Here is a 26,035-nt window from a genome sequence, read left to right as displayed (position 1 = left end):
TTTTGAGAAAAAGTTGCTCAATGTTAAAAGGCACATATTCTCCTGCTTTTGGTAATCAGAAGCATGTGGATTTCTGTATAATGGAATACCAGATCTAAATCCTACACTTGGGCAATTATTCCAATTTTTATTTTTGATAAATGGCAATAATTAGAATTTGATTAAGCTAAGTTAAAGCTAGTTGTTGAAATTTTGATTATTATTGGACTTTAAAGACTAATTGATACTTCAGTATTTACAACAGTCTGAAATACTATGGACCAACAATTTGCATGAGACTTTATTGGTGAGTTATAAATTAAATTGCGTATACGGCTAAAATAAATTTGCCAAACTAAATGTTGGCCATGAGAGAGATCTTCACCGTTGAATCATGCGAGGGTCTGAGGATATCATATCAGACCTCGAATAACTATATATAAGTGAGTCGGATATCACATGTTAACTCAAAATTTTAAAGTATTAGATGTGCGAGTCCATCCATTCTTTATGGGCATGTCTCCTTAAACATAAGCTTTTTCATACATACACTTGTTACACATGCACCGCCGATGCACCGCCGTTGCTGCTGCTCAAACGTGACTCGCTGCGTGATAACCTTTGTCAGTAAAACTTTCAATACAAGGGGCCGATCGAACCCTTTGACGAACCATTGACTCTAATATCATTGTTGGGTCTTGAGGGGTCTGAGGATCATCACATTGGACCTTAACAACTACATAAGTGAGTTGAACCTCACATCTTAACCAAAAATCTTAAGGCATTATATGTTCATGTGTCATCTTACTTAATTATAAATTGTTTAACATTCATTTTTCTATCTAATGTGGGACTCAACACACACTTAAAATATCAATAATAAGTTGGATTGACATTTAACACATTAACATCTAGTGTTAATATCACTTGTATGGTTGCTCAATCTCTCGTGAACCATAGTATTCCCAACAATACCGACTACGAAATCAATAATGGATATATATATATAATTGGTGACAACAATTTCCATTTCTCTAAACTATAATATGCTTTCAAATTGGAAGACAAATTTACCTAGAGATAATTAATGAATAGGGTTGTGGCAATTAAGGTCATTGTGGGGAGTTTGAATAGGAATCTTGCAAGGCCTTGAAAGTTGAAGCCTGTGGGGGGATGTGCTGGAGGGGTATGAGAATATTCTAAGGTTGAAAGAGTTCAACAGCTAAAGTCCAAATTTTTATTTTAAACAATGCTAAAAAGGAAAAAATGATTAGATTATGATTAACGATTTGTACCAATTTTTCTAGAAAAGTCAGCCCACAAGTAGACATCTACTCTCAATTCCAAAAATTCGCTGCTTTGTCAGTTGGCTGTCTTTTAACACATTTTTTAGTTTTCTTTCATAATACCAATATATTGACACAGCACTATTTAGTTTTTGTTTTTTGAAAAAGCACTATTTAGTTTTTGTTATTTAAACATCGGCAAATTTTAATATAGAGCCATGGTATGGTTCATGGTAAAATTACACTTGAAAATGTTTAAAATTTACATTAAACCGATATCAATTAGATTGCCCTTAGGGTGCGTTTGATTTGCTAAAAAATAAGGGACTGAACAGGACAACTCCTGCTGTACTGTGTTTGATTTTAAAACTGTTCATGGTACTGGACAAACTGGCGGCCAAGGGACAGGACAAAACTTGAAATTCTTGTCCCCCACATAATCACGGGACAACTTTTTGTCCTCAGCACAAGTTGTCTAAAATACCAAAATAACCTTTTGTCCACCAAACATCGTACAACACAAAGTTTGTTCAATACCTTAAACGTTCGTCTTGTGATGTTCTGTCTTGTACTGTCCTGTACTGTTCTGTCCAGTATTTATATTTTGCAGATCAAACGGACCCTTAAACTGTAAACACGAGAAAGATAGTTTTTATATCTGAAAAGTATTATCGATATCATTAAAATTTCTAATAATTTTAAAGTAATGATCTACCGTAAACCAATTATACAAGTATTCATCGTAGAATTCACATTTAATCTTAGTATTATTCAAACATATAACTCTAAGCTGCCGTTAAGTTTGGTTTAGTGGTGAGAAGTTTAAATAGTATGCTAGAAATTGTAGGTTCGATCTTCGACTCTAATGTAAACCAAATGTAAACAAAAAAAAAAAACTCTCATATAAAGGTAAATTCACAACTACATATCAACTTGTGAACCTATCCATTAGTCTCAAACAAATCCAACATTTATTTTAATTAATCCAACTCAATGAAGTTTAAGTCCAACCTTAAACAGTTGAGTTTTATCACTTGATTAATCTATTTCCCAAAATATGTTGCAAAGTGTTACATATAAATTAGGAAGTAGCTAGATGAAAAAAAGTATATTGCTATGCATCTACCACTAAAAAAATTAACCATGCTTCCAATTATTATAAGGTCTTCGATCAAAGACATTTCAACTTGTGGTAAGATATATCAAATTAAAGTATGTTTGACTACTTGTTTCATAATTTGTGTGACATGATAAAAAAAAAAGAAGTTAGTTTGATATATAAAAGCCAAGTGGGCAAGAAAACTTGTCAATATTAAACATATAGACATGTTAATTATTATCTTTTCTACATTTTTTTGTCTTTTCTTTTTTGGATTTACCTTCTTGACAGTTTGTTGAGTATATGCCTATATGGAAACTCATGCCACCAAACTCTTATTGTAATAAAAAAATAATTTTTCCCTTTTGGTCTTTTAAATAATAATAATAATAATAATAATTTTCCCTTTATTTTAATTCAATATAGGGCATTCAAATATTTTACAACAGTTTGTCAATCTTCTTTGGGAAATAACCCCCACTTTCAATTTGACTATGCTCCAAAGACTCAAAAGATTTTACTTTTTGTGTGAAATAAACATTAAAGAAGGTGTTTGGGTTGGCTTCTTTTTCCTAGTCATACTCACAAGACATAATGATTTTTCCTTTTTGACACAAATAGCATTTGCTTTGATTAAATTAGTTATAACACTCTTTTGAGTAACCTAGCTTTTTTTAGACATAGTTTGTGCATGGTAAGTAATAGGCATAATTACATCTTTATCCTTTCACTTAATTCCACTTAAGTAAATAAGAGTTAACACATTATATTAAGCTTTCACTTAACACTGAGCATTACATATTGCTATGTTGCATAAATACAAACTTGAGCTTATGTGGTTTCTTATCATATAATTGCTTCTCTTTGTCCAATAATAAATGTCACATTTGCTTCTTAAAAAAAATGTTACATTTGGAACAACAAAATTGTTATGAAAAAAAGGTACTTTCAATTTTCAACAACGCTTTAATTGATTTTTTCCCCATTGTATCATCTTTCAAGTTAGTATTTTTTTTATTTTGTATTTATCACAAATGACAATATATATCATTGATTAATAAATAATATAATTTAATATCAATGGTGAGGGGTCCAATCTAAGACTCCTATTTATGAAAAAAAAAATCGATTGAGAGAAAAGAAACCATTATGTATCCCGCAAGTTTTCTGATAGAGATTAGTTACCAATAAACAAAGGTGAAAACATCGTACATCTATCATGATAACTAAAAAATATTAAAACTACCATTCAATCTATTTTACTCATCATCTTTTCTTAATATGTGTGAAATTATCAAATGCAACAGTTATAATAAGAGTATTTAGTTTCAAAATTCATAAAATCAATAAAAATTATTGAAAGACATATGATTTTAAAATTATGAAGAAAAAGGCAACAAATTATGGGATAATCATTCCAAATGGATGTAACTTTCTTGCTATCAACCTCATCATATGTGTCATCATACACCTTTGCCTCTTTTCTCTCTATATTTCCCTTACTTGACCCCACCAATTCCTTTCTCTTCTTTTGCTTTTAGCCTCCCATAACAACTTAATTTTTTATTCCTCCTAAAAAGTACTTATAGTAAATAATAATAAAATTCACTAACATATGATAATAAATCAATAAAGAAAAGAAGAGTGACATAGAGATCCCATCTAGCATATATCAATTCATGTTGTTTAGGGTTAGAAACCATATAATTAAGAAAGCTATAACTACACCTTCCCATTCTCTCTATTTTACTCTCCAAATTCAAACACTAATATATACTTCTTTCTTCCCACCTTAATCACCTAATTTATCTCTTTCTATATCTTCTCAAAAAAAACAAAATCAAACTTAGAATTGAAGAAAATATGGACAATAGAGATATTTCAAATGGTTTCCTTCATGAAAACACAACAAGTTCATCAAATGAAAATCCTCCTATTTTAAAGAGGAAAAGAAACCTCCCTGGAAATCCAGGTAAGCTCTTCTTATAATTTCATAGCTTATCTCTATTTTTTTTTTCTTTAACTAGCTACCATTTTCTCATCAAAGATATATAAAAATTTCATAACTAGTTAATTTTTTTTTATATAAAATAATCAAGAATCAAATGATTTATCATATCCTATGTAACACTACACTTCAGATTAAAAACGTGTCTGGTGTCCAACAATTTATTCAATGATTACTTTTTTTTTCAAATTATTACCGTAGTTATATATATGTGTGTTTGTTTCGGTGTTTCATAGATTATACATATATGCAGATCCTGAAGCAGAAGTGATATCTTTATCACCAAAAACATTGATGGCAACAAATAGATTCGTGTGCGAAATTTGTCTAAAAGGTTTTCAAAGGGACCAAAATCTTCAACTTCATCGACGCGGACATAACCTTCCTTGGAAGCTGAAACAAAGAACAAGCAAAGAAATAAGGAAGAGAGTGTATGTTTGTCCAGAAAAGACTTGTGTTCACAATCATCCTTCAAGAGCTTTGGGAGACTTAACTGGGATAAAGAAGCACTTTTGTAGGAAGCACGGTGAGAAAAAGTGGAAGTGTGAGAAGTGCTCAAAGTTTTATGCTGTTCAATCAGATATGAAAGCACATTCAAAAACTTGTGGTACCAGAGAATACAAATGTGACTGTGGCACTATATTTTCGAGGTAGTTTTTTTTTTTTTTTCCTTGTTGATCATATATCTAATCAAATTTTATGTCAAAATTTTAACTTATCTAGTGCTCTAAAATGGGTTATAATTAGTTAATTAATGAAAAGAACTTGAAAGAAAAGCATTTAAGTAGAAGTCATATAGTAAAATAGTTAAGACTAATGTGGTTTATAAATTAATTAAGTAGAGTGATTAATTCCCAATTAATTGATTTAGACTTTTTGTACCATAAATTCTTAAGTTTTGACCATTAAAGTCAAATATGCATACACTTTTGTCTTCTTTTAGTTGGACCTCTGCTAGAATTTGAATATGAGTTATCAAATATGAGTTAGTTATTGACTTCAAGTGTTTAATTAATGAACTTGATTTAACAACAAATCAATCATGAGTATCTGAGTTTAAACTTGTTCTCTTAAGAATCGACTAAATTTAAGAGTATTAAATTTGAACTATTTTGAAAATCGACCAAACTTCAGACCATCCGAGACTATTTCTCCTTAGAATCTGAGGGTTAGTGAAAAAAAAGCGGTTGTCTTATATTTTTTTTTTTCGTACACTCCAATTGTTTACTATGATAAATACTAACAAGTGTCCTTATAACATTGGTTAAATAATCGAAAGTAGTAACTTTTACACAGGAAATTGTGTATTTATTACTTTTACATTTTCTTGTATTTTCAAAATAATATTTTCTTTTATGAAATCCTCAAATAATACTCACTTCATTCTTAATTATAAGAAAAAAAAATATTTTTTAGATTGATTGAATAGCTGATATATTTAGTCTATATTATAGATCAGATACACCAGTTATTCAATGAATCTGAAAAATAAATTTTTACTTAATAGTATCATTAGGACACTTATTAGCACACCCCTTGTTTATATAAATAGTTGATTACTTATGAATTGAATTTGTTGTAACACAGGAGGGATAGCTTTGTGACTCATAGGGCTTTCTGTGATGCCTTAGCAGAAGAAACAGCAAGAATAAACGGATCAACCAACTCATTATTAGGAATGGGAGGTAACAACATTGCTAATTACAACATCATGCAAAATTCTCTTATCCCAAACATAGGAGGAACTCATTTTTCCTCAATTTTCAAACCAAATTCATGCACAAATCAAGAAACAACAAATCAAACATCAAGATCAGGTTTATCCCTTTGGATGTCTCAAACATCTCATGACACAATATTGGCTAATAACAACAATTTGCATGAAACTTATCATCAAAATTGGGTGTTTGGAAATAAATTCTCTTCTAACAATGAATCTCAAGAGTTAACTAGTTCTGTTTCACTTCCACTTGTCAATAACAACAACATTGATAAGGATAGTGCAAATGAAAACAACCTTGTTAGTGTTCCTTCTTTGTATAGCTCACAACACCAATCTCAATCTAATCATCAAATCACAACCTTTGCAAACATGTCAGCAACTGCTTTGTTACAAAAAGCTGCTCAAATTGGGACAACAACTTCAACTGATTCATTATACCTTGGAAGTTTAGGATTGAGATGTAATAGTCCAAGTCAAGATCATGGTAACAAATTTTGTGGGGTGTTTACAACAAGTGATCATGGTACAGCAGAGTACTATTCAGGTGAATTGTCACAAATGCCCCCAACAAAACGACGACGTGTGCAGAATGAAGAGAATGTTTGGGGACAAACTAGGGATTTCCTTGGTGTTGGTGGTGCTAACCATTTGCATCCATTCATCCATCAGAAGATGGATTTGATTTGATCATGTCCGTGCCCTCCTACTCATCACAGTCTGAGCGCCCTTAAATTATGTAGCAATGTTAAAATTTTACATAAGAGTTTTTTATTGATCGTATAATCTGCGGTTAAACGTTCGTTGAAGTATTGATTTACATAATAAAAATAGAATTTTAGTATAGGCTTAAATATGTTACTATTCCCTGCAATTGTAGCATATTTTGGTTTTAGTTCCTGTAATTTTTTTTGTTTGGTATTAGTCTTGCAATTTGAAAAACATTGTTTTTGGTCCCTGACATTGGTGAGCCTGTTAAAAAAAAGTGAAAATTAACGGAGTGCCACATGGCACAATCATTTTATGCCATGTGGCATGGCAAGATTGTTATTTTTAAATTTAATTAAATAAAATAACAAAATTGATTTATAATTTGTTTTATTATTATTAATTAATTAATTAATATTAATAGAAGAAAGAATAAACAAACACAGATCCTCATCACCAATTTTCACTTTTGCTTCTCTTCATTGTCAATATTATTACAAGTGTTAAGAAGGAGTATGGGGTCTGTTCAACATGAACACCAATAGAACTATAGAAGGTTTTGTGAAAGGGGAAGAGTGAAACTCAAGGTTTTTAAATTGAACGTGAATCGAACTCATAACATCGAAATTGACTCTAACTGGTTATTCTATAGCCTCTTTGATCGCAAATGGATGATATAAATTTCGATGAACTGTGAGTGGTGGTGATTCGATGAGTTAAGATAGCCATGATTTTGGTGATGGTGTTTCTATGACGATGGTGGATTGGTGGGTGGGGCGATGGAGAAGAAGACAACCATGATTTTGGGTCTTTTTTTTCTTTCATTTTAGTTACTAATTATTATTGTTAAAATAATTATAAATAACAAATTATAATTAATCAACTTTATTATTTTATTCTAATTACAAAAAACTTTTATTGTGCCATGTGGCATGAATTGATTGGGCCACATGACACTCCGTTAATTTTCACATTTTTTTTAACAGACTCACCAATGTCAGGGATCAAAAACAAAGTTTTTCAAACTGCAAATTCTAATGCCAAACAAAAACAATTGCAGGGACTAAAACCAAAATATGCTACAACTGTAGGGACTAATAACATATTTAACCCTTTAGTATATATGTCTAAACTTTTTACAGTGGTAAAGGTGAAAATTGAGTGTGCTTGAGGAAGCTTGAAAAGTTGTTAGAAAACTATTGAAGGGCTAAAATTAAGAAGAGATATATGCATGCAATGTATATTCTTTTGAATCCATAAAGATGTCTCCTTTTAAAAATTATGTCTTTAATTTTTTTATAAAGGGGAAGGGGGTTGGTGGAGTTGTGGGGGCAAAGGATATATAGGATAGGACCACTTTTGAACTCCATTATTACTTAGTTTCTTTTCTGTTGTGGTTTTTCCCTGCTAAGCTGGACTCAAAAAGAGAATTTTTCAATGAACAAAAAGCATAATTCAATAGTACAAACTACAAATAGGCTTTTAGCATGTTGGTTAAAATAAACAATGGTACATCTTAGAATTTTGTACCTAGATTTGCTGATGTATTAACACCATTTCAAGCTGTATTTAATCACATACATTTGATTTGAGATCGAATAGTTTTGATTACACAAGCAATGACTAGAGGAATGGATAGCTAAACTCATTGAACTAGTTGCTCAACTGGTTGAACTAATTGAGCTAAGGGGTTAAAAGAAGTTGGAGGTACAGAGTTTAAGTTCTGGCAAGGTGTAAAAAAAAAAAAACTTAACATAACATAACAATTAACATGCTAACAATTAAATTTTCCTTTAAAAAAAAAATCAATTTAACGCAGTTGAACAATCTTAGTCGTTGATGTAAATCGCACGGTTGAGAACAGAGTTACTGTGTGGCAAATCCAATTCCTAGAATGTTGGGTTGAGAAATCAAATGAGAGTTAGTCTTTATAAACTTGAATCTTATCTAATGTTTTTTGTGTTTTCTTGGAGGCAAGAAAACTCCAAAAAATAGCTTAAAATCGCCAAAAAGCGGACATTTGTTGGCGGCCAAACTCTACCAAAAAAATGTGCAATTTTCTAACACCTGATTCATCGATAAGAACAAGATTGTTTTTTGTCCTTGAAAAGATCCTCACAACTCTTCTTATTATGTCTTCATCACGTCCAATAACAGGATCAAGCTTCCTTGCTTATTCAACCAATCAAATCTCTACCATAAGTTTTCGAAGCTTGAAATCTCTCATCTTTACGAAGCTTTTCAACTTCTTTAAACAAATTCATTTAATAAGAAAAGTACTTTTTGGTACTTCATCTGGTGGAGGTGATCGACTTTCTTCCATGTTTGTTTTAAACTCTTTCAACATTACATGTTGATTCTTCACCACTAACATTAGAAATTGCTTGGTGAAATATATTATTGAAATCATAAATTAGAATTGATGCAAGATAAAAGGGAGTTATATGAGCATGTCTTGGAGTTAATGCAAGTTAATGAGCACTAATTAGTGTCTTATTTATCTTGTGAAAAATTAAAAAAAAAAAATCAAATTTCCTAGCAGCTTAAACCTTTTCAAAGTGTCACTTTTTTTTTGCAATAATACTTATCGGTGGTTTTAGCCACCATAAAGTGTAAGGATATTTTTTGAATGAAGTAACCCTTGTTGAGGGTTTTTGTTTAGATATTGACCGCTTGAACCGCCAATAAATTTTTGATGGTGAAAACCACAAATAAATACTTTATAATTTTGTTGATTAACTGCAATTGTCATGGTGTAAATTGTGCCACGATAATGTTTAAACAAATCGTATTTTTCATCTATAAGTAGATAATCAAGTCATAAGGATTGTACCTATTGGAATTGAGAAAAGCATGGACGGAATGAATGTGGTAAAGCTTTGTCCACTTATAATTTCTTAATTCATCCTCTATATGTTTAAAATACACTACCAAAAATGTATTTCTAATGGTATATATTTTCACATAAAAGAAACTTTCCGAAGTGTGATTCCAGCAAGATTTTAGAGCGTCTTTTTTTAGTCAAATAAAATAATTCATTCATTCAAAGAGCTAAATAATCAAATATTTAACAACGCCTAGAACTTATTATGGAATTTTTTTTTTTGGAGTCCTAAGAGTTTCTCAAACACCATTCGCTGTTTAGGTAGCGGACGAGATTTCTTCTCAAATTTCTCACTTTTTAATATTCACCACTCTACTTAATTAGCAGATGAGTAAATATAGGGCGCGCGATAAACTCATGGATGCCAAAAAGAAACTTTCGCTTATTATTCTCTATTGACTGTTTTTGGGCCTAGTCTTGATTTATCAAATTCTAAGCCCAGCCCATCTTAAGCATAGAGCCATACAACCGAAACATTTTCCCATTCCTCTTGAATAAAAATTACTGATAAAAAAAAAAACTATGAAGTTCACAGACTCGCCGGTGATCGAACTTCCCGTCGGCGACGGCGACACCGTTCTCTCTCTCCACCAAAACAATGGCTCCATGCACGTCGGAACCTCCGTATGGCCATGCTCTCTCGTCCTCGTCAAATTCGTAGACCGATGGATCCATACCCCACCCGAAACCAACCCTTACACCACCCTCCTAAACTTCCAATCCAAACGCGCCATCGAACTCGGTTGCGGTTGCGGCGTCGCCGGTATGGGCCTCTACTTACTCGGCCTCACCGACATAATCCTCACCGATATAGCTCCCGTTATGCCAGCACTGAAGAAGAATCTCAAAGTGAACAAATCAATACTCAAGAAGAATCTGAAATACTCAATTCTTTACTGGAATAATAGTGTTCAGATTAATTCTATGAATCCTCCGTTTGATTTTGTTATTGCTGCTGATGTTGTTTATATTGAAGAATCTGTTCCTGAATTTGTTTCTGCTATGGTAGCTTTGCTTGCTGAAGATGGTGTTGTTTTGTTAGGTTATCAGATTAGGTCACCTGAGGCACATAAGCTTTTTTGGGAAATGTGCGACGAAGTTTTTGAAATTGAGAAAATTCCTCATGATCATCTTCATCATGAGTATGCTTATGAGGAAGCTGATGTTTATCTGTTGAGGAAGAAAAAGAAACAGTGATTGGTAAAGTTTTAACTTTAAAGTTCTGTTTCTCGATTATGCAATTCGGTTTACATTAGAATAATTTCGTGTTTCTACCTAATCGTGTGTTATGTATTATGCAAAACATGTAGTGTTTATAATTTTGGTAATGTAGTTTTTTACAGTAAAAATTTACTTCATTTCACTAAAAATAACAAAAACAATGCAATTTCGAACATGATAAAAGTCACAAGCATAAGCAAAGTCGAGATTACTAAGCTATGAGCTATGTTTTTGTTTGTTTTGCTATAATTTTGCTATTAATTTCGAACATGATCGGTGTTGTTGATTGTTGATGGTGGAAAATAGTGGTTCAAATTTCACTAAGCAAGTGTTATAGTGCTGATGTAGGTGTAGCTGCTATTTGACACCATTTTGTACTAAATAGTGTATCGCCCAACATTAGTGATTTGTTCAAATTCTGCTATGCTACTGTTAGAGTAGTAAGTTAATTTTTAATATACAGTGTTGACTTAGAATAGCTTAAATATATAGTTAGAGTTTGGTTAGTTTTACTTGTATTTGACAACTCATTGTATATAAGGAATTTTCCCTCATTGGATAAATCAGAGTTCATTTTACATAGTTAATTCTTCTAATATGGTATCAGTTGGTAACCTTTCTCTGCAATGAACTCTCTCTCTTCTTCATTCACCACTTTCTTCTTCACCAAATCTTGATCCCTTTTTCTCTGCAAGTGCATTCTTGCTCTGTAAAATCTTCTATGGCTTCATCTTCCACTGCTTCTACCGTTGCTTCTACGCTCGTTCAAGATTTCTCCAATCCGTCTTTTGTTCATCCCAATGAAAATGCTTCAGCAAAGATTGTTACAGCAGTTCTTGATGGTTCAAATTACCATGGCTGGGCTCAAGCAATGTTGATGGTATTTGAGATGAAGAACAAATTAGGGTTTGTGGATGGTACCATTCCTAAACCTGTTGAACAAGATCCCAAATTATAGCCAATGGAAACTCTGTAAAAGTCTCATTTGTTCATGGATCAATCACGCTGTTTCGCCGGAAATTGGAACTAGCGTCATCTGGCTCACGGAAGCTTCCGAAGTTTGGAACGGACTTCGTAATAGGTTCTCTCAAGGTGATTATGTTTGAATTTTTGTATTTACATGGTGAAACTCAATTTCATAAAGTAGTAAAAATCATTAGGAGTGACAATGGTGTTGAGTTTTCCATTCCCTCATTTTATTCTTCAAAGGGTATCATCCATCAAACATCATGTGTTGAGACACCTCAACAAAATGGGGTTGTTGAACGAAAACATCAACATATTCTTAATATAGCTAGGTCCTTGATGTTTCAATCACCCTTACCCCTCCCTTTTTGGTCCTTTTCAGTTAGTCATGCATGCTGTACTCAACTTATTACCCACCCCAACCTTAAATAATCATTCTCCTCATTCCATACTGTACATTTGGGTCTCTTTGCTTTGCCTCCACACTTCAATCTCATAGGACCAAGTTTCAACCTAGAGCCAAAAAGTGTGTTTTTCTTGGTCATTCTTTCGGAACCAAAGGTTTTATAATACTCTTTGAGTTACTATAAATAGAGGAAGAAGCGGTAATCCAAACAAAAAGAACAGCGAGAGTTCACTGCATTTCTCTCAAATTTTTGTGTCCTCTTTTCTCCTTATGATTACCTCTATTTATAGTAACAGATTAATCCTGTTTTATGATAGAAATGCAAAGTCTCCCCTTTTGTTTTGATCTGCTTGAATGCACTTGATGAAGGAAATTCCAATCCTTTTGTGTGTGATCTGTTCTGATCAGGGCTTTAACCCGTTTGAATGCTCTTGATGAGCGAGACAAAAAATTCCGTCTTTGGATTTCACGTGTACTGCAGCTTTGTTTTAGCTGTTTCATCTCTTTTTCCTTTTATATTGTTTTTATGATTAAAAATACTAAATAACAGTTTTAAAAAGAATGCCTAAAATAAAAACGAAAAAAGGATGATTTTGTGGTTTTCTTGAATTAAGTAAAGATAAAAAATAAGGTTAGGAACAAAATAAAATAATAACACATAAAATGACTCAAGTGGGACTCGAACTCATAACCATAAGCACTTGGAAAACTCCTTTCATTGCCAAACAGCTAACACACACACATTTGAAAGAGAATTGCATAATTACACAGGAAAGTCAAATTTTGGGGTATGACAGGGTGATATATACCTTTACAGCTGAACACACGCCAGACATCTACTCTTCCTGCTGTTAACACTTAACACACACTAGGCATGTACACTCGCTACATAGTGGAAAACTTCCCTTTTTCATGAATCAATCTTTTCTACTAAATTCTTTAATGGTTTTATGGCTTAAAATAGTCAATTCAGTTGTTGTGATCAGACTCTATTATGGATTTCTAAGCACATTTTCCACAGGGCCATCTTATCTCTTCTTTATTTGAGCCCGAGTTATGGAAGAAGGGCTCGAGACAGAAATATCAGCAACAACCGGGTTTAGTCCTTGTTCTGAATTTCTGATTATTATAGGTAGAGGTGAAGAGAATTGTCCTGCTGTGTAGCAGTGATGTCAAATATCAGCTGTAGCCTATAGCACTACAGGATAGCAGAATTTGAACCAATCACTATTTAGTATAAAGTGTTGTCAAATAGCAACTATAGCGGTGCTACTGCTATAGCACTGCTACTGCTATAGCACTGCAGCGTGATTGATTTTGAACTAACTGCTATTTTCGCAACGGGCAAAACTGTAGTGTAGTAATTAGGTACGATGTGAAGCTCCATGAATACAAATATTGCATCTATAAATTTCCTGATGATTTTCACCTTATTCTTATTTCAGAATTATAATTCCTTTTGAGAATTAAGTTTATAAACAACTTGCATGTGAAAGGTTACAAGCCCATTTCAATGTTCTAATGCAAATTCTCTTTGTTCTTTCTAGGGTCTTGAGAAACTTACTGCGGAGACAGATTCTTGCTGACAGGTGTGAGAGAATAGTACTCGTCCCGGTGTTCATGCTGACCCTCAGAATGATTGCCAACAAGAGATCCTTGGTAACAAGAGACACAATTAGATGTATGTGGAAAATTATGTTATATAGTTGGTGTATGATTATTGAAGGTTTATACAATTTGATAGCAAATAATAGGTAGATATAATTTCTTGAGTGTGAAGGTTTATGTCTTTGCCTAAGTTCTTTCAGTGGCTTAAAGTTCTGATTGACTTGATTGCAATTCACGTAAATTATATCATTGTATTGGTACAATATTCGACTCTTTTAGTACAAACTACCTAAACACATCTGAAGTAGATGGAGGATGGATATTGATATGGTATGCTATCGATGCAAAAATAAGAACATCAAGGAACGAAGTTCTTGTGGATCTCTGAATGAGATACGACCCAAAATTGCCTTACAAATCAGTTTTATTGGGGTTGATTTAGGTCTAACTTAAATTCTAAAAGAATATCAAAGTTTATACAAGATATGTTGGCTATTTGCTATCGGGTTCACTTGAGTTATGCTCCATATGCCCTGTCCTGGATGTGAAGGAGGCGTGTTGAGAAGTTTCATATTGATTGAAATATGACTTAAAAAGTACTCCCTCCGGTCCTTTTTATAAGGAACAATTTGGAAAAAAAATTTGGTCCTTTTTATAAGAAACAATCATTAAATTTATTCTTACAATTCCATTTTTACCCTTATTAAATTGTATCCATTCCAAAGTTATGCATTAATTAGAGTGATATATTCCCTAAGGATAAATTAATACACCAAGGTTAGTTTTGGAATAGATTGTAAAATTTTAGAATTTTTATTAAGAAAGATAAGGTTTATTGGTATGTGTGTTTTTTCCAAATTGTTCCTTATAATAAGGACCGGAGGGAGTATCTTTTATAAGTAGTGAGCAGTTCTCGCCTTACAATCTGGATTCAATTAGCTCCAACATAAATTCTTGTAGCAGCATTGGATGTGCTCTCAATTGTTCTAGTAATTCATAACATGTTTTTTAGTTAGTTGTGTTTATGACATTTATTTATAAAAATTAATTTAAACGATAAATAATTTTGGAAATATCTTGTAAAAATTAATTTTTTTAAATTTTTTTAAAATTTGTGTTAATTTTATTTGTGAAGATAATAGACTTTTGAAGTAAACAATTGTATGCATATTTGTCAAAATATTGTTTTCATTATTTTAAAAATTACCTCATCTCTAACTAGTATTTCAACTTCCATTACAATTACATATTTTTAAAAAGGAAAATACAAAATATTCTCACAAACTAAACAGTCTTATATAAGGAAAAACATAGACAGAGTTGTAATTGAAGACTTGCTTAAGGTAAAAGTCATGTTTGTGTACAGTTTGATATATAGTTAATATTTACCCAAGTATAAAGGTATCAAACCTTTGATATGTATGTTTTGGTCTCATTGTACATAGCATGAGAACATAAGCTACCTTTCAACAAAAAAAAAATGTAAAACAAAAAAGTAAACAAAGTTACACATTACAACCAAAAATAATATATATATTTATATTCTTTTTCCTTTCTTAGCCCTCACCATTAGTTTTCATCAGAAGCAGTTACTTTTCCCCACTTAACTAGTAACTACTATTTTTGTTAATTGTTATTAACTTATTTCTTCAAATTATAAGCATCCATGCATGCATCTCTTCTCATGTTAATTTTTTCTTTCAAGGAATGAAAGAATTACCATCATGAACAGGAAAATGAGAAACCACTTGAGCATTGTTTGATCTATGTTGTTCCCCTTGATCAAAAGATATAAAAGAAGTATTATAGTATTCAACAAATCCACTGTTTTTATGATTAACCACTTCATGCACACCTTGATTATCATTAATTAGTTTTTGATCAGAAAATGATGATGATTCTTTCATCAATGAACCACATTGTCTAGGTTGTGTTTGGTAGAAAACTTTGGAAACTACTAATTCTCCTTCTTTCTCTTCTTCATTGTTTCCAAGATGATATTGATGCATAACCCAATTTGTTTTCTCTGGCTTTCTCTGCTTTCTGTAGTTAGTGTAAAGCACGAGGATTTTTTTGTAACCTTTTAACTTGCCATTTATATAGACCGGCCTTGTTTTACCTGTTTTGTGCCATCTTGTTTCACTTCCATCTTCATCTGTGTGCACTTTTCTCCTTTTTCTGGTTCCTGTTGTGTATGCTTTTGATGGCCTATGAAAGAAATGTCGGATCAGGCCGTCTTTGCCAACGCCTGCAATATTATATGTAAAAATTAGTTATACTAGTTAGTTAGTTTGTTTGTTAGTTACGCTGGTTTGTTGTTCTTCTCGTTAACGATATAAGTCTTATGTATCCATTGATATAAGTCACATTTCACATTATATATGCATATAATGTCATTTATATATTTGAGGAGACCCTTTTATTAGAAACCACTCTATCTGTCTCATATATAAGTAAAGATTCTTTTTTCAAATTCATTGACTAGTTGATGCATCAGGTTCATATTCACTGATGTATCTAGTCCATGAATATAGACCAAATACATCATTGTTTGTATCTGGTCCATATTCACTGATATATCTGGTCCATGAATAGGGATCAGTTATTCAATGAACATTGAAAAATAATCATTGTTTGTATATGAGACCGGAGGAAATATGAAAGAATAAAATAAATGAAAAATTAGTTACAAGTATATGCATATATTTTGGTGGCTTGTATATTAAATAAATTGACCTGGTAACTTCTCTGGATGAGTACAGCAGATTCCATTCTCTCCTTCAAGAGTAGGAATGAACTCATCAATTAAAGGATGAAGCATTTGAATATCAGACCGCACTTTTGCTTCCAAATGTTCAAGAATCTCTTGATCAGTAGGATCAAACTTCACTCCAGCAGGTAATCCAGGTAACTCATGAATTCCAGCACCCTGATTAATGTTAATACCAAAATATTCATATTATTTAGTACAAGGAAAAAAACACACCATAAAATCATTAATAACATCACCAAAGAAACATAATATGATAAATGTTCATTATGGTAAATTTGGCAAGATCACAGTGCGCCATCGTGATTTTGATAAAAGTTACTCCTCTGGTCTCATATATAAGTAAATATTCGGTTTTCAGGTTCATTGAATAACTGATGTATCTGGTTCATACATCAGTTATTCAATGAACCTGAAAAAAGAATTATTGTTTATATGAGACCAGAGGGAATATACTTTAAAGTTTCAACAAAATCACGGTGGCACTGTGATTTCATCAAACTCATCGTGATTTCAAAATAATGCAATGTGATGAACCTGATCTTGGCATTTGATATGATGACCACAAGTAGGACAAGTTCTTATTAAGCTATCTTTTCTCCTCTCCATAAGAACACTATGATGATTATTTTCAGGGTAACTACACTGAGTCATTTATTCTCTCTTCTCTACCTTGCTTCTCATTTCATTTGTGTATAAAAGAAAAATGAAAGAGAAACAAAAAAGATAGAGCAAGAGGGAGACAGAGAGAGATAACTTGAGTTAAGAGATGGATATTTAAAGTAGAGAAATAAATAATAAGATTTAGAAAAGAAGAACTTGTCTCTTCTAAAGGGTTGCTCCCGCATGCCACTTCTTGTTGAGAGGTGGAAAGGAATTAAATTCTATCTTACTTTTTTTAGTACTTAATTTCTTCTATATTATAATTAAATCTTATAAAATTGTAGCTAGATCTTCTTAATTTTTCTTACTAATGGAGGTGAATGAGAGAGTGTGACACCTAAACATTCTTAATATAGAGACTGAAATTAAAAATTAGATAGATGGGGTTAGTTGCACTGAGAGAAGAGGAATAAAAAAATATAAAAGATTGCTTGGATCTCAAGTTATGTAGTTGCTTTGTATATTTGTATGAAAACTTGTTGAAGAATAAATGTAGAATTTTTGTCCTTTTTTAGTCTGACTAAAGGGTAGCTTTAATTAAGATTAAAATCTAGTCTAGAATAAAACTAGTTTTAAATAATTAAAAATATTGATATGTTATATTAATTATTTAATTAATTATAGAAGAGTTGAGTGGGATTGAGGCAATCTAATTATGTAGAAGCAGAGAATTGTAGAACTTAGGTCTGATGTCAAGTTGGAGTGTATATAAAGTTAAAAATATATTCATACCAGAAAACTATAGGGAGAAATTAAATTGAAGAAAACATTTTTCAACCAACCATAACAATTTCATTACTTTATGTAGACTTTTCATGCATAGCAAGAAACCTCTCTTTCTCCATCTTTTATAGTAACATCAATGATAGTTGCATTGCAGCATACTATCACCTGCAATGTGGCATCAAATGCTACCATCTGTTGATAAATGTATTAGACTATATCAATATTTTAAAAATGAAATTGAGTAGTTTAATCGGCAGAATCGTAAATTTGCATTATCGACGATTAATTTATTTGAACAGTTTGGTCACAGTTTCGTTCTAATTCAAATAGTTTAAACCAGTTGAACCATGATACAAAATCTCGCTATTTTTTATGTCTGCTTCATTTTTTATATTTTTTAATGTGATTTTTAAAATATTGAGATATATGCATTTAATACTATAAATTATTTTAACATGTAGATATTTTCAAATTCTCTGAGTTTTTTTTTTTTTTTTTTGATATCTAAATTCTCTGAGATTTAGTCAGATGATACATTTACACTTAATTATATCCATTAATTAAACTATGTATTTGTATTAAGTGAAGGATAGACAAAATAACATATTGAAAAACAGTCTCCAATCCAAGTCAATTATTTTTGAGCTAAGATTCAAGTTCAATCAAATATATTAGACAGCATGCTTTAGTTGTATTCTATGAAGCACGGACTCCGACACGGACACCGCGACACGACACGGACACGGACACCACGACACCGCTAATGTAAAAAATATAGGACACCGACACCGCTACATATTTATAAAACATATAAATTGATAATCAAAATATATACATGTAAATCTAATTTGAGGAAGTTATATTTTAAAAAAAATTTAAAACAAAATATGATAGTATTTTACCTTTATTTATCCATCTACGATCGAAAAAACTAAAAATATCGTAATCAAAATGTAATGTCTTCAATCCCACATTGATCAATATTGTTGTTTCTACACATCTTTAACTCTTGTAGATATGTTTAATATGTGCCTAAAGAGAGTATAAGCAAAGAAAAAATAATTATTTTTTGGGACACTTGTCTGACACGTGTCATCCGAGTGTCTTACAGGTGTCGGACACCGATCAAAGGAGTGTCAAACTAAAGAAAAAATTGAATTTTTTCCGACACCGATATGAGCTATCCGACACGTGTCGGACGAGTGTCATACGAGTGTCGGACACCGACACGTGTCGGACACCGCGACACGTCTAATCATAGAGGTGTCGGTGCTTCCTAGGTTGTATTTGTATATAGACCAAGACAAGATTTTGTACCATAATAATGACTTTAGCCTAAATTAAAGTGGAAGTACTGACCCTACATTTATTTATGGGCTGTCATGATTTGTGTGCTATATGGTGAAAATGTAAGTAGGTAGATTTTTTTTTTTTCACATCTATGCTTAATGTGTTTCAATGTATAATGTGTACAGTAAATAATGTCATGCAAAATTTGCAAATATATAAATTCTTGTTTGTGCAAGTAAAATTTCTCTGTTTATCAAGCTAATATATATAGAGGTTAGGTACTCAACAAGGAACACCCTTGGTTAATTTAATTGTATTGGATATAACATAAAAGTTTTCTGTGAGATATATAATATAGAAAGAAACATAAAAGTTTTCAGTGAGATATATATAATGGATTCGGGGTAGGATGAGTAGTTCAACTAATCAAACTAGTTGAGTCAAGGGTTAAGGAGTTTGAGGTCCATCGTTCAAGTCTTGACAAGGAAAAAACCTAACATTGTAATATAATAACAATTTGTTTTAAAAATAAAAAACATATAATGGACTCACCTCCCCTTTCTAACAAAAAATATAGCAAATTAACTTTTTTTGACAGCAACAGCTAATTAAACAAAAGTACACATATTGACTTCTTACTAATTAGTATGCATTCCAATTTGTTGTTGTGAGAGTCGGCAACATGACTTTTTCAACTCGAGTTTGATTTCTAAAGTCGCCTGTTCGGGAGATAGCTTAGTCTCAAATTAAAAGAAAAAAATAAATCAAATGTCTCAGTGTCAATTCAAATATTAGTCTTATAACATACTGAAAGGGTCAAAGTTGTGAGGATACCTTTAAGCCCTTATAAAAAATAAAAAAACTAAATTACAGTAGTCAGCCAAAAACAAAAATACCATGTACAAAGAATACGGGACCGCCTTCGGAATACCATTAGCATCAACAACTCGAACTTATTTAACAATCACATGAACTTTCTCTCTCGTCGTTCTCACGAAACCACCATCACCCACCTCTTGAACTTAACCAACAATCTCCCTCGTCGTTCTCATACCATCATCAACAACTCGCCAGTTTCATCAAGATTTAATCCCTCTCCTTATTCTCTCAAACTTAATCTTGACTTCTCTCAAACTTTATCAAGGAATTCTCTTGTCATTTTCCCAAAATCCGCAATCAGGTAAACTTATCATACCCTGAGAGCAAATCAGATTCTCAATCTGACCCTGATTATGAAGCCATTCAAACTTTACTTAGCTTTTGCACCATCGACCCAGTAAGGGCTTTCGATTTCTTCAATCGTTACAAATCCCTGGGTATAATTGCCTATATCAAAACGGGACTCATGCACAATTTCTCCCCATAACAAATATTAAGAGAATCTTTGGCTTTAATTGCCTTTGGTGTTCAAAAAAGAAAATTACATGCATGCATAAAGAAATGAAGCCATGAACTTTCAGCTGTCCAGCAGCCCTACTTACTATGTAAATAGTATAGGATTATTTCACAAGAATTAGGAATGACAAAATCGACCACCCCGCCCCGCCTCAATAACTCGTCTAAAGCTGAACAATGTGGGATAGGTCAACTAGATATAAAGTGTCGAAAAATCTCATCATTGCCGACGGACTGATAGGGTTGGCCTATCTATTTTTTTAAAAATAAATTATTAATTATTTGTGAGAAATACTCTTTTAATGTCTTGCTCCTTAGGTTTCAAGTGTGAAGGTTCACCAACATAATCTTGGTCTCTAACTTAATGGATTTTATATATTTTTTGAACTACTTATTATATTTATATAATTTGGGGACTAAATCAAAGAGGTGATAGTTTATGGAGTAACTCAATGGCTTATCCGGTAGACATCATTCTACTCGGTCAATTACTTCTTCATCTCTTTACTCATAAAAGTATTTACTCAAAAAAAAAAATGAAAAACACCAAAACAAGACTTGTTTATGTGCACATATAAAATAATTTTGCACCACACACGATGTGTTTGTTACCATTAGACTAATGTGTTCGTCATACCTCATTTGATTCGATCGTAAGATTTATTGATTCACCGACAGAAACTAATCCGTAGATGATGCAAATCTTATATATGTCACTTATGCAGTTATGCTATAGAACTAGCCTCAAGTCCTCAACGATGCATTGGTCATTCATAGTGAAACAATAACATAGGTCAATGCATTTTCATAGTAAATTTAGTACTAAATGCATTGACCTGTGAAATTTATAACTAACCGCTGTTGCATATTAAAATTGAGATTTGAGGTTTAAGTATCTCAACTTGGAAAAGTTGCCAAATTTTTTTTTAAAAAAAAATTTATCTAAAAAGAATCTCAATAATGATAACAAACAAGCCCTCCAAAAAGTATCTCATTGTCTAAGCCTTAAAGCATTTTTGTTTGCTGACGCCTCAATTTGTTTATTTATTGCCATGATATATAATATAACACACGACCCCTTCAAATTACAAACTAATATTTAATTTTCTTCCCAAATACTAATGTCAGTTTCTGAGTCAATTCTATATTAGCCTATTTATTTGGATATAATAGCCATTCCAAAAATGCCAAAACTTAGCATTGATGAGAAGAGAGCAATATAGAACCATAAGCAGACACATTGTTGAATCAAACAAATAAAAGCAGACAACTAGATATGGGCTGAAAAACAAAGCATATATATAAACATTTCATGATATTATAGTTTAAGAATATTGGTATGTTCTATAAATATTATATAGTTTAATGACAACGGACTATTTAATACCGACACTTCAAATTAAAGTTGTGTCTGGGTGTCTGACACTTATTAGTCACCAACACCAATACAACATCGACACATGTGATTACATTTAATTATTCAAATTTTCAAATTATTATCAGTGTCGAAGTATCTGTGTCTGCGACAAGTAGGTCTAGTTTAAACTATGCTTCCTAATGATCATTGTCAGAGACTACTTCTTGATAATAAGGAGAGAATTTTCCACTTCTTGATTTAGCAACTGTTGTTACTTGCAGCATTTTCACTACACTTCTCATTGAAGGACGGTTTATAGGAAGTGAGCTTGTGCAAAGAATCCCCAAGTTGAGTACTTTGCTGATTTCTTCCTTATACTTAGAATCAAGAGTTGGATCAATCACTTGATCATGTCCTTCCTCATTCAATTTGGAAGAAACCCATTTTACCAAATCTTTTTCTCCATATTCTTGATCAACAGGGTGTTTTCCAGTTACCAATTCCAAAATCACTACACCAAAGCTATAAATGTCACTCTTTTCATTCACCCTAAGAGTATAAGCATATTCTGCACACATAAATGAAAGACACTTAGTTTATAACTTGATTAATTTGCATATAATTGAGGCATGTTGAGATTACTTGGTAATAGACTATGAAGCACGGACACCGGACACGACACCGATAATAATGTGAGAAAATGACATAATTCAATGTAATCATCAGTGTTGGTGTCAACACGTGTCTGACACGCCTAATCCGAGGAAAGGAAATCAATTATGAATGCATTAATTATGATTAGTACCTGGTGCAATGTAACCACAAGATCCTGCAATCATAGACATAGGTTCTTCTGTCCCATTGGTGACACCTCTAACAAATTTAGCAACTCCAAAATCAGCAATTTTTGCACCAAATTCTCCATCTAACAAAATATTGCTAGATTTTACATCCCTATGAACAATAGGAACAACACAATCGTGATGCAAATAAGAAAGTCCCTCAGCAGCATCAACAGCAATTTTAAGCCTTGTTGGCCAATCCAACAAGTTTTTCTTACCACTATGCAACAAATCATCTAAACTTCCATTAGGCATATACTCATAAACTAAGAGTTTATTATCTCCACTATTATAACAACACCATAACCTTACAATGTTCTTGTGCCTAATCTTTCCTAATGTTTCAACTTCAACTTCAAATTCATCTTTTTCTTGATCATTAACATTTCCACTTTCTATCTTAATTCCTCTCCATAATTTCTTCACCGCAACTACCTCTCCATTACTCAACACAACTTTGTAAACCTTCCCAGAAGATCCACTCCCTATTACATTATCTTCACTCATCAATTTAACAATCTCAAACTCGCTAAACCCTAGTTTATGGAACGATCTCCACTTCGATGTACAAAAACCTTTCTTAATCTTCTTGAAATTTTGGAATTTGAAGTAAAACCATGCCACCCCAACAATTAAAACAACACCAGCAAGTACAAATATGAACCTAAAAACCCAAACAAAGTTCCTATTCTTACTCTTCTCACCCAAATTCGGACACAATCCCGAAAGATCAGCACATAAATCGGTATTTCCTAAAAAACTTTCCCTATAATTCTCATTTGCATAAAGAGGAGGAATTTCACCAGAAAGCTTATTATTTGAAAGATTAAAAATATCAAGCTTCAAATTTTGCAGATCCATTGGAATTTCACCAGAAAGTAAATTACCAGAAAGATCGAGAAAATTAAGCCCCGGCAAAGTTCCTAATTCACTTGGAATATTACCAACAAACCTATTATTAGCCAAATCAAGCTCATTAAGCTTCTTCCAATCACCAACCCAATTAGGAATCTCGCCAGAAAATTGATTATCTCTAAGAACAAGCCTACCCAACTGGCTTAACTTAACCATACCGGTCGGAATTTGACCGGTAAGACTATTCCTACTAGCAACAAACTCTCCGAGATTATCCAACAACCCGATTGACTCCGGAATCGACCCATTAAACCTATTCCCTGAAATTAATAAAATTGAAAGATTATTTGCTCTTGAAATTGCATTAGAAATAGACCCAGAAAGAGAATTTTCAACAAGCTCAAGTAGATACATATGGGGTAGACCCCAAAGTCCATAAGGAACAACACCAGAGAGATTATTATTCCCAAACCTAACTCTCATTAAGCTCAAACAGTTTCCAAGACTCGCCGGAATTTCACCGGAAAATGAATTGTGAATCATTAACAGTTCCTGTAAACTTCCCTGACGACATAAACTCGCCGGAATCTCGCCGGAAAATTGATTAAACGAAACATCAAGCAACTGTAGCTTTGAATTGTTTCCCAAGCCACTTGGCAACTTTCCGGTGAGTGTGTTGTTGAACAGAAGAAGCTCGTATAAATTCTCCGACGAAGCTAAACTTTCCGGCAGAGAACCGCTGAGTTTATTGTAGTACAAATTCAAAGACCCCAGATTCTTCAAACGACACAACTCGTCGGGAATCGTTCCTGTTAACTCATTATCAGAAGCATCGAATCGTTCCAAATGAGTCAAATTCGATACACCGGCACGTGGTAACTCGCCGGAGAATGAGTTTTGGAAAAGCTCGATTTGAACAATGCTGGTTAAACCGGAGATCATAAGTTCCGGTATGGTTCCGTTGAGCATGTTTCGTGATAAATCGAGGTTTTGAAGACGAACGAGTTTTCGTAGAGAAACCGGAATTTGACCCACAAGATTGCAACCGGAAAGCCATAGAATTTCAAGGTTGGTGAGGTTTCCGAATTCTTGTGGAATTTCTGAGAAGAAATTGTTGTAAGCAAGGTGAAGTTCTTTGAGAGATGAAACGTTGCTTAGAGAAGAAGGTATGTTTCCGGTGAGAAGATTGTTAACAAGGGAGAGAGATTGAAGTCTCCGGAAAAAGCCGAAGGTTGGCGGGATTTTACCGGAGAAGTTGTTGAAGGAGAGGTTGAGTTGTTTGAGGTTAGGGAGATTGGAGAGAGTGTTTGGAAGTTCGCCGGAGAAGAGGTTTAAAGAGAGGTCTAGATGGTGAAGAGTGGTGCAAGTGGAGATGGTGGTGGGGAGAGTGGAGTTGAGGCTGTTGTTAGGGAGAGAGAGATGGGAGAGAGAAGGGAGACGGCAGAGGGAAGTCGGGAAAGGACCGGAGAGATCGGAGTTAGGGAGGTTTATGGAAGTGACAGAGTTTGTGAGATTGTTGCAGAGGATGCCAGTCCAGTTGCATGGAGTGGAGTCATGGGGAGACCAGTTGGAGAGAGAGTTTGAAGGGTCGGAGAGATTGTGTTTGGCTTGGAGAAGGAAGAGACCTTCTTGGTTGAGAGAGAGAGTGGGAGAGATTATTGAGAGAATGAGGAATAATAGTTCAATCATTTTGCTATAGTTCATGTTTTTGTGTTGCTGAGACTGAGAGTGTTCATCAGAATTTAGAGATCATATATTTTGAATTGAATTGTATGTGACAGTTTGTAGTACTAATTCACAACAGTATAAGTGGTGGGTATATAGTAGGTGAAATGACTTAACTAACATGGGAAATGTTTGCTCTCATGTTTTCTTTTTTCTATTCCTTAGATCAATCAGATACTGTCATGTTTCTTTAGTAGTATACTGGTATGGATTTGGATACTGTCATGTTTTTCTATAGTAGTATACTGGTATGGATTTGGATAGTATGGAATTGGATTTGGTGCAGTTACTGTGCGATTTGAACTGTTCTATCATGAATTGACGGATGAGATTTTTTAATGTTTGTTTTTTCAATTCCGTTTCAAAAAATGTTTGTTTTTTCAATATTTAATTTGAGGTGTCCAATCATGAATTGCCGGCCGAAATTTGAATCAGGGTGAAACCGCGTGCTTTCTCTACGGCCGGCAATCCAAATCCATTTTGGTATATACTTTTTGGCCTTATTTAATACCACAATGCAATAGAGA

The 26,035-nt window shown here is 32.9% G+C and overlaps 4 protein-coding genes across 4 annotated transcripts; 2 read left to right on the top strand and 2 right to left on the bottom strand.

Annotated features, from left to right (window-relative positions):
* The first annotated feature begins 3,972 nt into the window (after positions 1–3,972).
* LOC123897859 (zinc finger protein MAGPIE-like) lies at positions 3,973–7,179 on the top strand. Its single transcript, XM_045948653.1, has 3 exons — positions 3,973–4,336; positions 4,626–5,022; positions 5,960–7,179. Exons 1-3 carry the CDS (start codon positions 4,228–4,230, stop codon positions 6,780–6,782), a joined length of 1,329 nt encoding a protein of 442 aa, XP_045804609.1. The 5' UTR covers positions 3,973–4,227; the 3' UTR covers positions 6,783–7,179.
* Positions 7,180–10,169: 2,990 nt separating this feature from the next.
* Positions 10,170–14,181, top strand: LOC123900064 (protein N-lysine methyltransferase METTL21D-like). Its single transcript, XM_045951363.1, has 2 exons — positions 10,170–10,884; positions 13,825–14,181. Exon 1 carries the CDS (start codon positions 10,207–10,209, stop codon positions 10,879–10,881), a length of 675 nt encoding a protein of 224 aa, XP_045807319.1. The 5' UTR covers positions 10,170–10,206; the 3' UTR covers positions 10,882–10,884; positions 13,825–14,181.
* Positions 14,182–15,223: 1,042 nt separating this feature from the next.
* Positions 15,224–17,635, bottom strand: LOC123899760 (NAC domain-containing protein 73-like). The gene is made up of 3 exons (XM_045950969.1): positions 17,193–17,635; positions 16,622–16,814; positions 15,224–16,133 (listed from the first exon to the last, which is right to left on the bottom strand). The coding sequence occupies exons 1-3, from the start codon at positions 17,307–17,309 to the stop codon at positions 15,586–15,588; spliced, it is 858 nt and encodes a 285-aa protein (XP_045806925.1). The 5' UTR covers positions 17,310–17,635; the 3' UTR covers positions 15,224–15,585.
* Positions 17,636–21,972: 4,337 nt separating this feature from the next.
* Positions 21,973–25,826, bottom strand: LOC123897722 (receptor-like protein kinase HSL1). Its single transcript, XM_045948466.1, has 2 exons — positions 22,892–25,826; positions 21,973–22,654 (listed from the first exon to the last, which is right to left on the bottom strand). Exons 1-2 carry the CDS (start codon positions 25,485–25,487, stop codon positions 22,284–22,286), a joined length of 2,967 nt encoding a protein of 988 aa, XP_045804422.1. The 5' UTR covers positions 25,488–25,826; the 3' UTR covers positions 21,973–22,283.
* Positions 25,827–26,035: the final 209 nt, after the last annotated feature.

This window comes from Trifolium pratense, linkage group LG7 (assembly GCF_020283565.1).
Source record: "Trifolium pratense cultivar HEN17-A07 linkage group LG7, ARS_RC_1.1, whole genome shotgun sequence".
Taxonomy (NCBI): Eukaryota; Viridiplantae; Streptophyta; class Magnoliopsida; order Fabales; family Fabaceae; genus Trifolium; species Trifolium pratense.
This window is presented reverse-complemented; position numbering and strand designations above follow the sequence as displayed.

Bases quoted from the DNA above. Each gene is read 5' to 3' on its own strand.
- LOC123900064 (XM_045951363.1), top strand. From the start codon at position 10,207: ATGAAGTTCACAGACTCGCCGGTGATCGAACTTCCCGTCGGCGACGGC.
- LOC123897859 (XM_045948653.1), top strand. From the start codon at position 4,228: ATGGACAATAGAGATATTTCAAATGGTTTCCTTCATGAAAACACAACA. The intron at 4,337-4,625 runs GTAAGCTCTTCT...ACATATATGCAG, and splicing joins AAACCTCCCTGGAAATCCAG to ATCCTGAAGCAGAAGTGATA. The intron at 5,023-5,959 runs GTAGTTTTTTTT...GTTGTAACACAG, and splicing joins TGTGGCACTATATTTTCGAG to GAGGGATAGCTTTGTGACTC.
- LOC123897722 (XM_045948466.1), bottom strand. From the start codon at position 25,487: ATGAACTATAGCAAAATGATTGAACTATTATTCCTCATTCTCTCAATA. The intron at 22,655-22,891 runs GTACTAATCATA...TTATGTGTGCAG, and splicing joins TTGTGGTTACATTGCACCAG to AATATGCTTATACTCTTAGG.
- LOC123899760 (XM_045950969.1), bottom strand. From the start codon at position 17,309: ATGACTCAGTGTAGTTACCCTGAAAATAATCATCATAGTGTTCTTATG. The intron at 16,815-17,192 runs GTTCATCACATT...AACATTAATCAG, and splicing joins ATATCAAATGCCAAGATCAG to GGTGCTGGAATTCATGAGTT. The intron at 16,134-16,621 runs GTCAATTTATTT...ATAATATTGCAG, and splicing joins TCATCCAGAGAAGTTACCAG to GCGTTGGCAAAGACGGCCTG.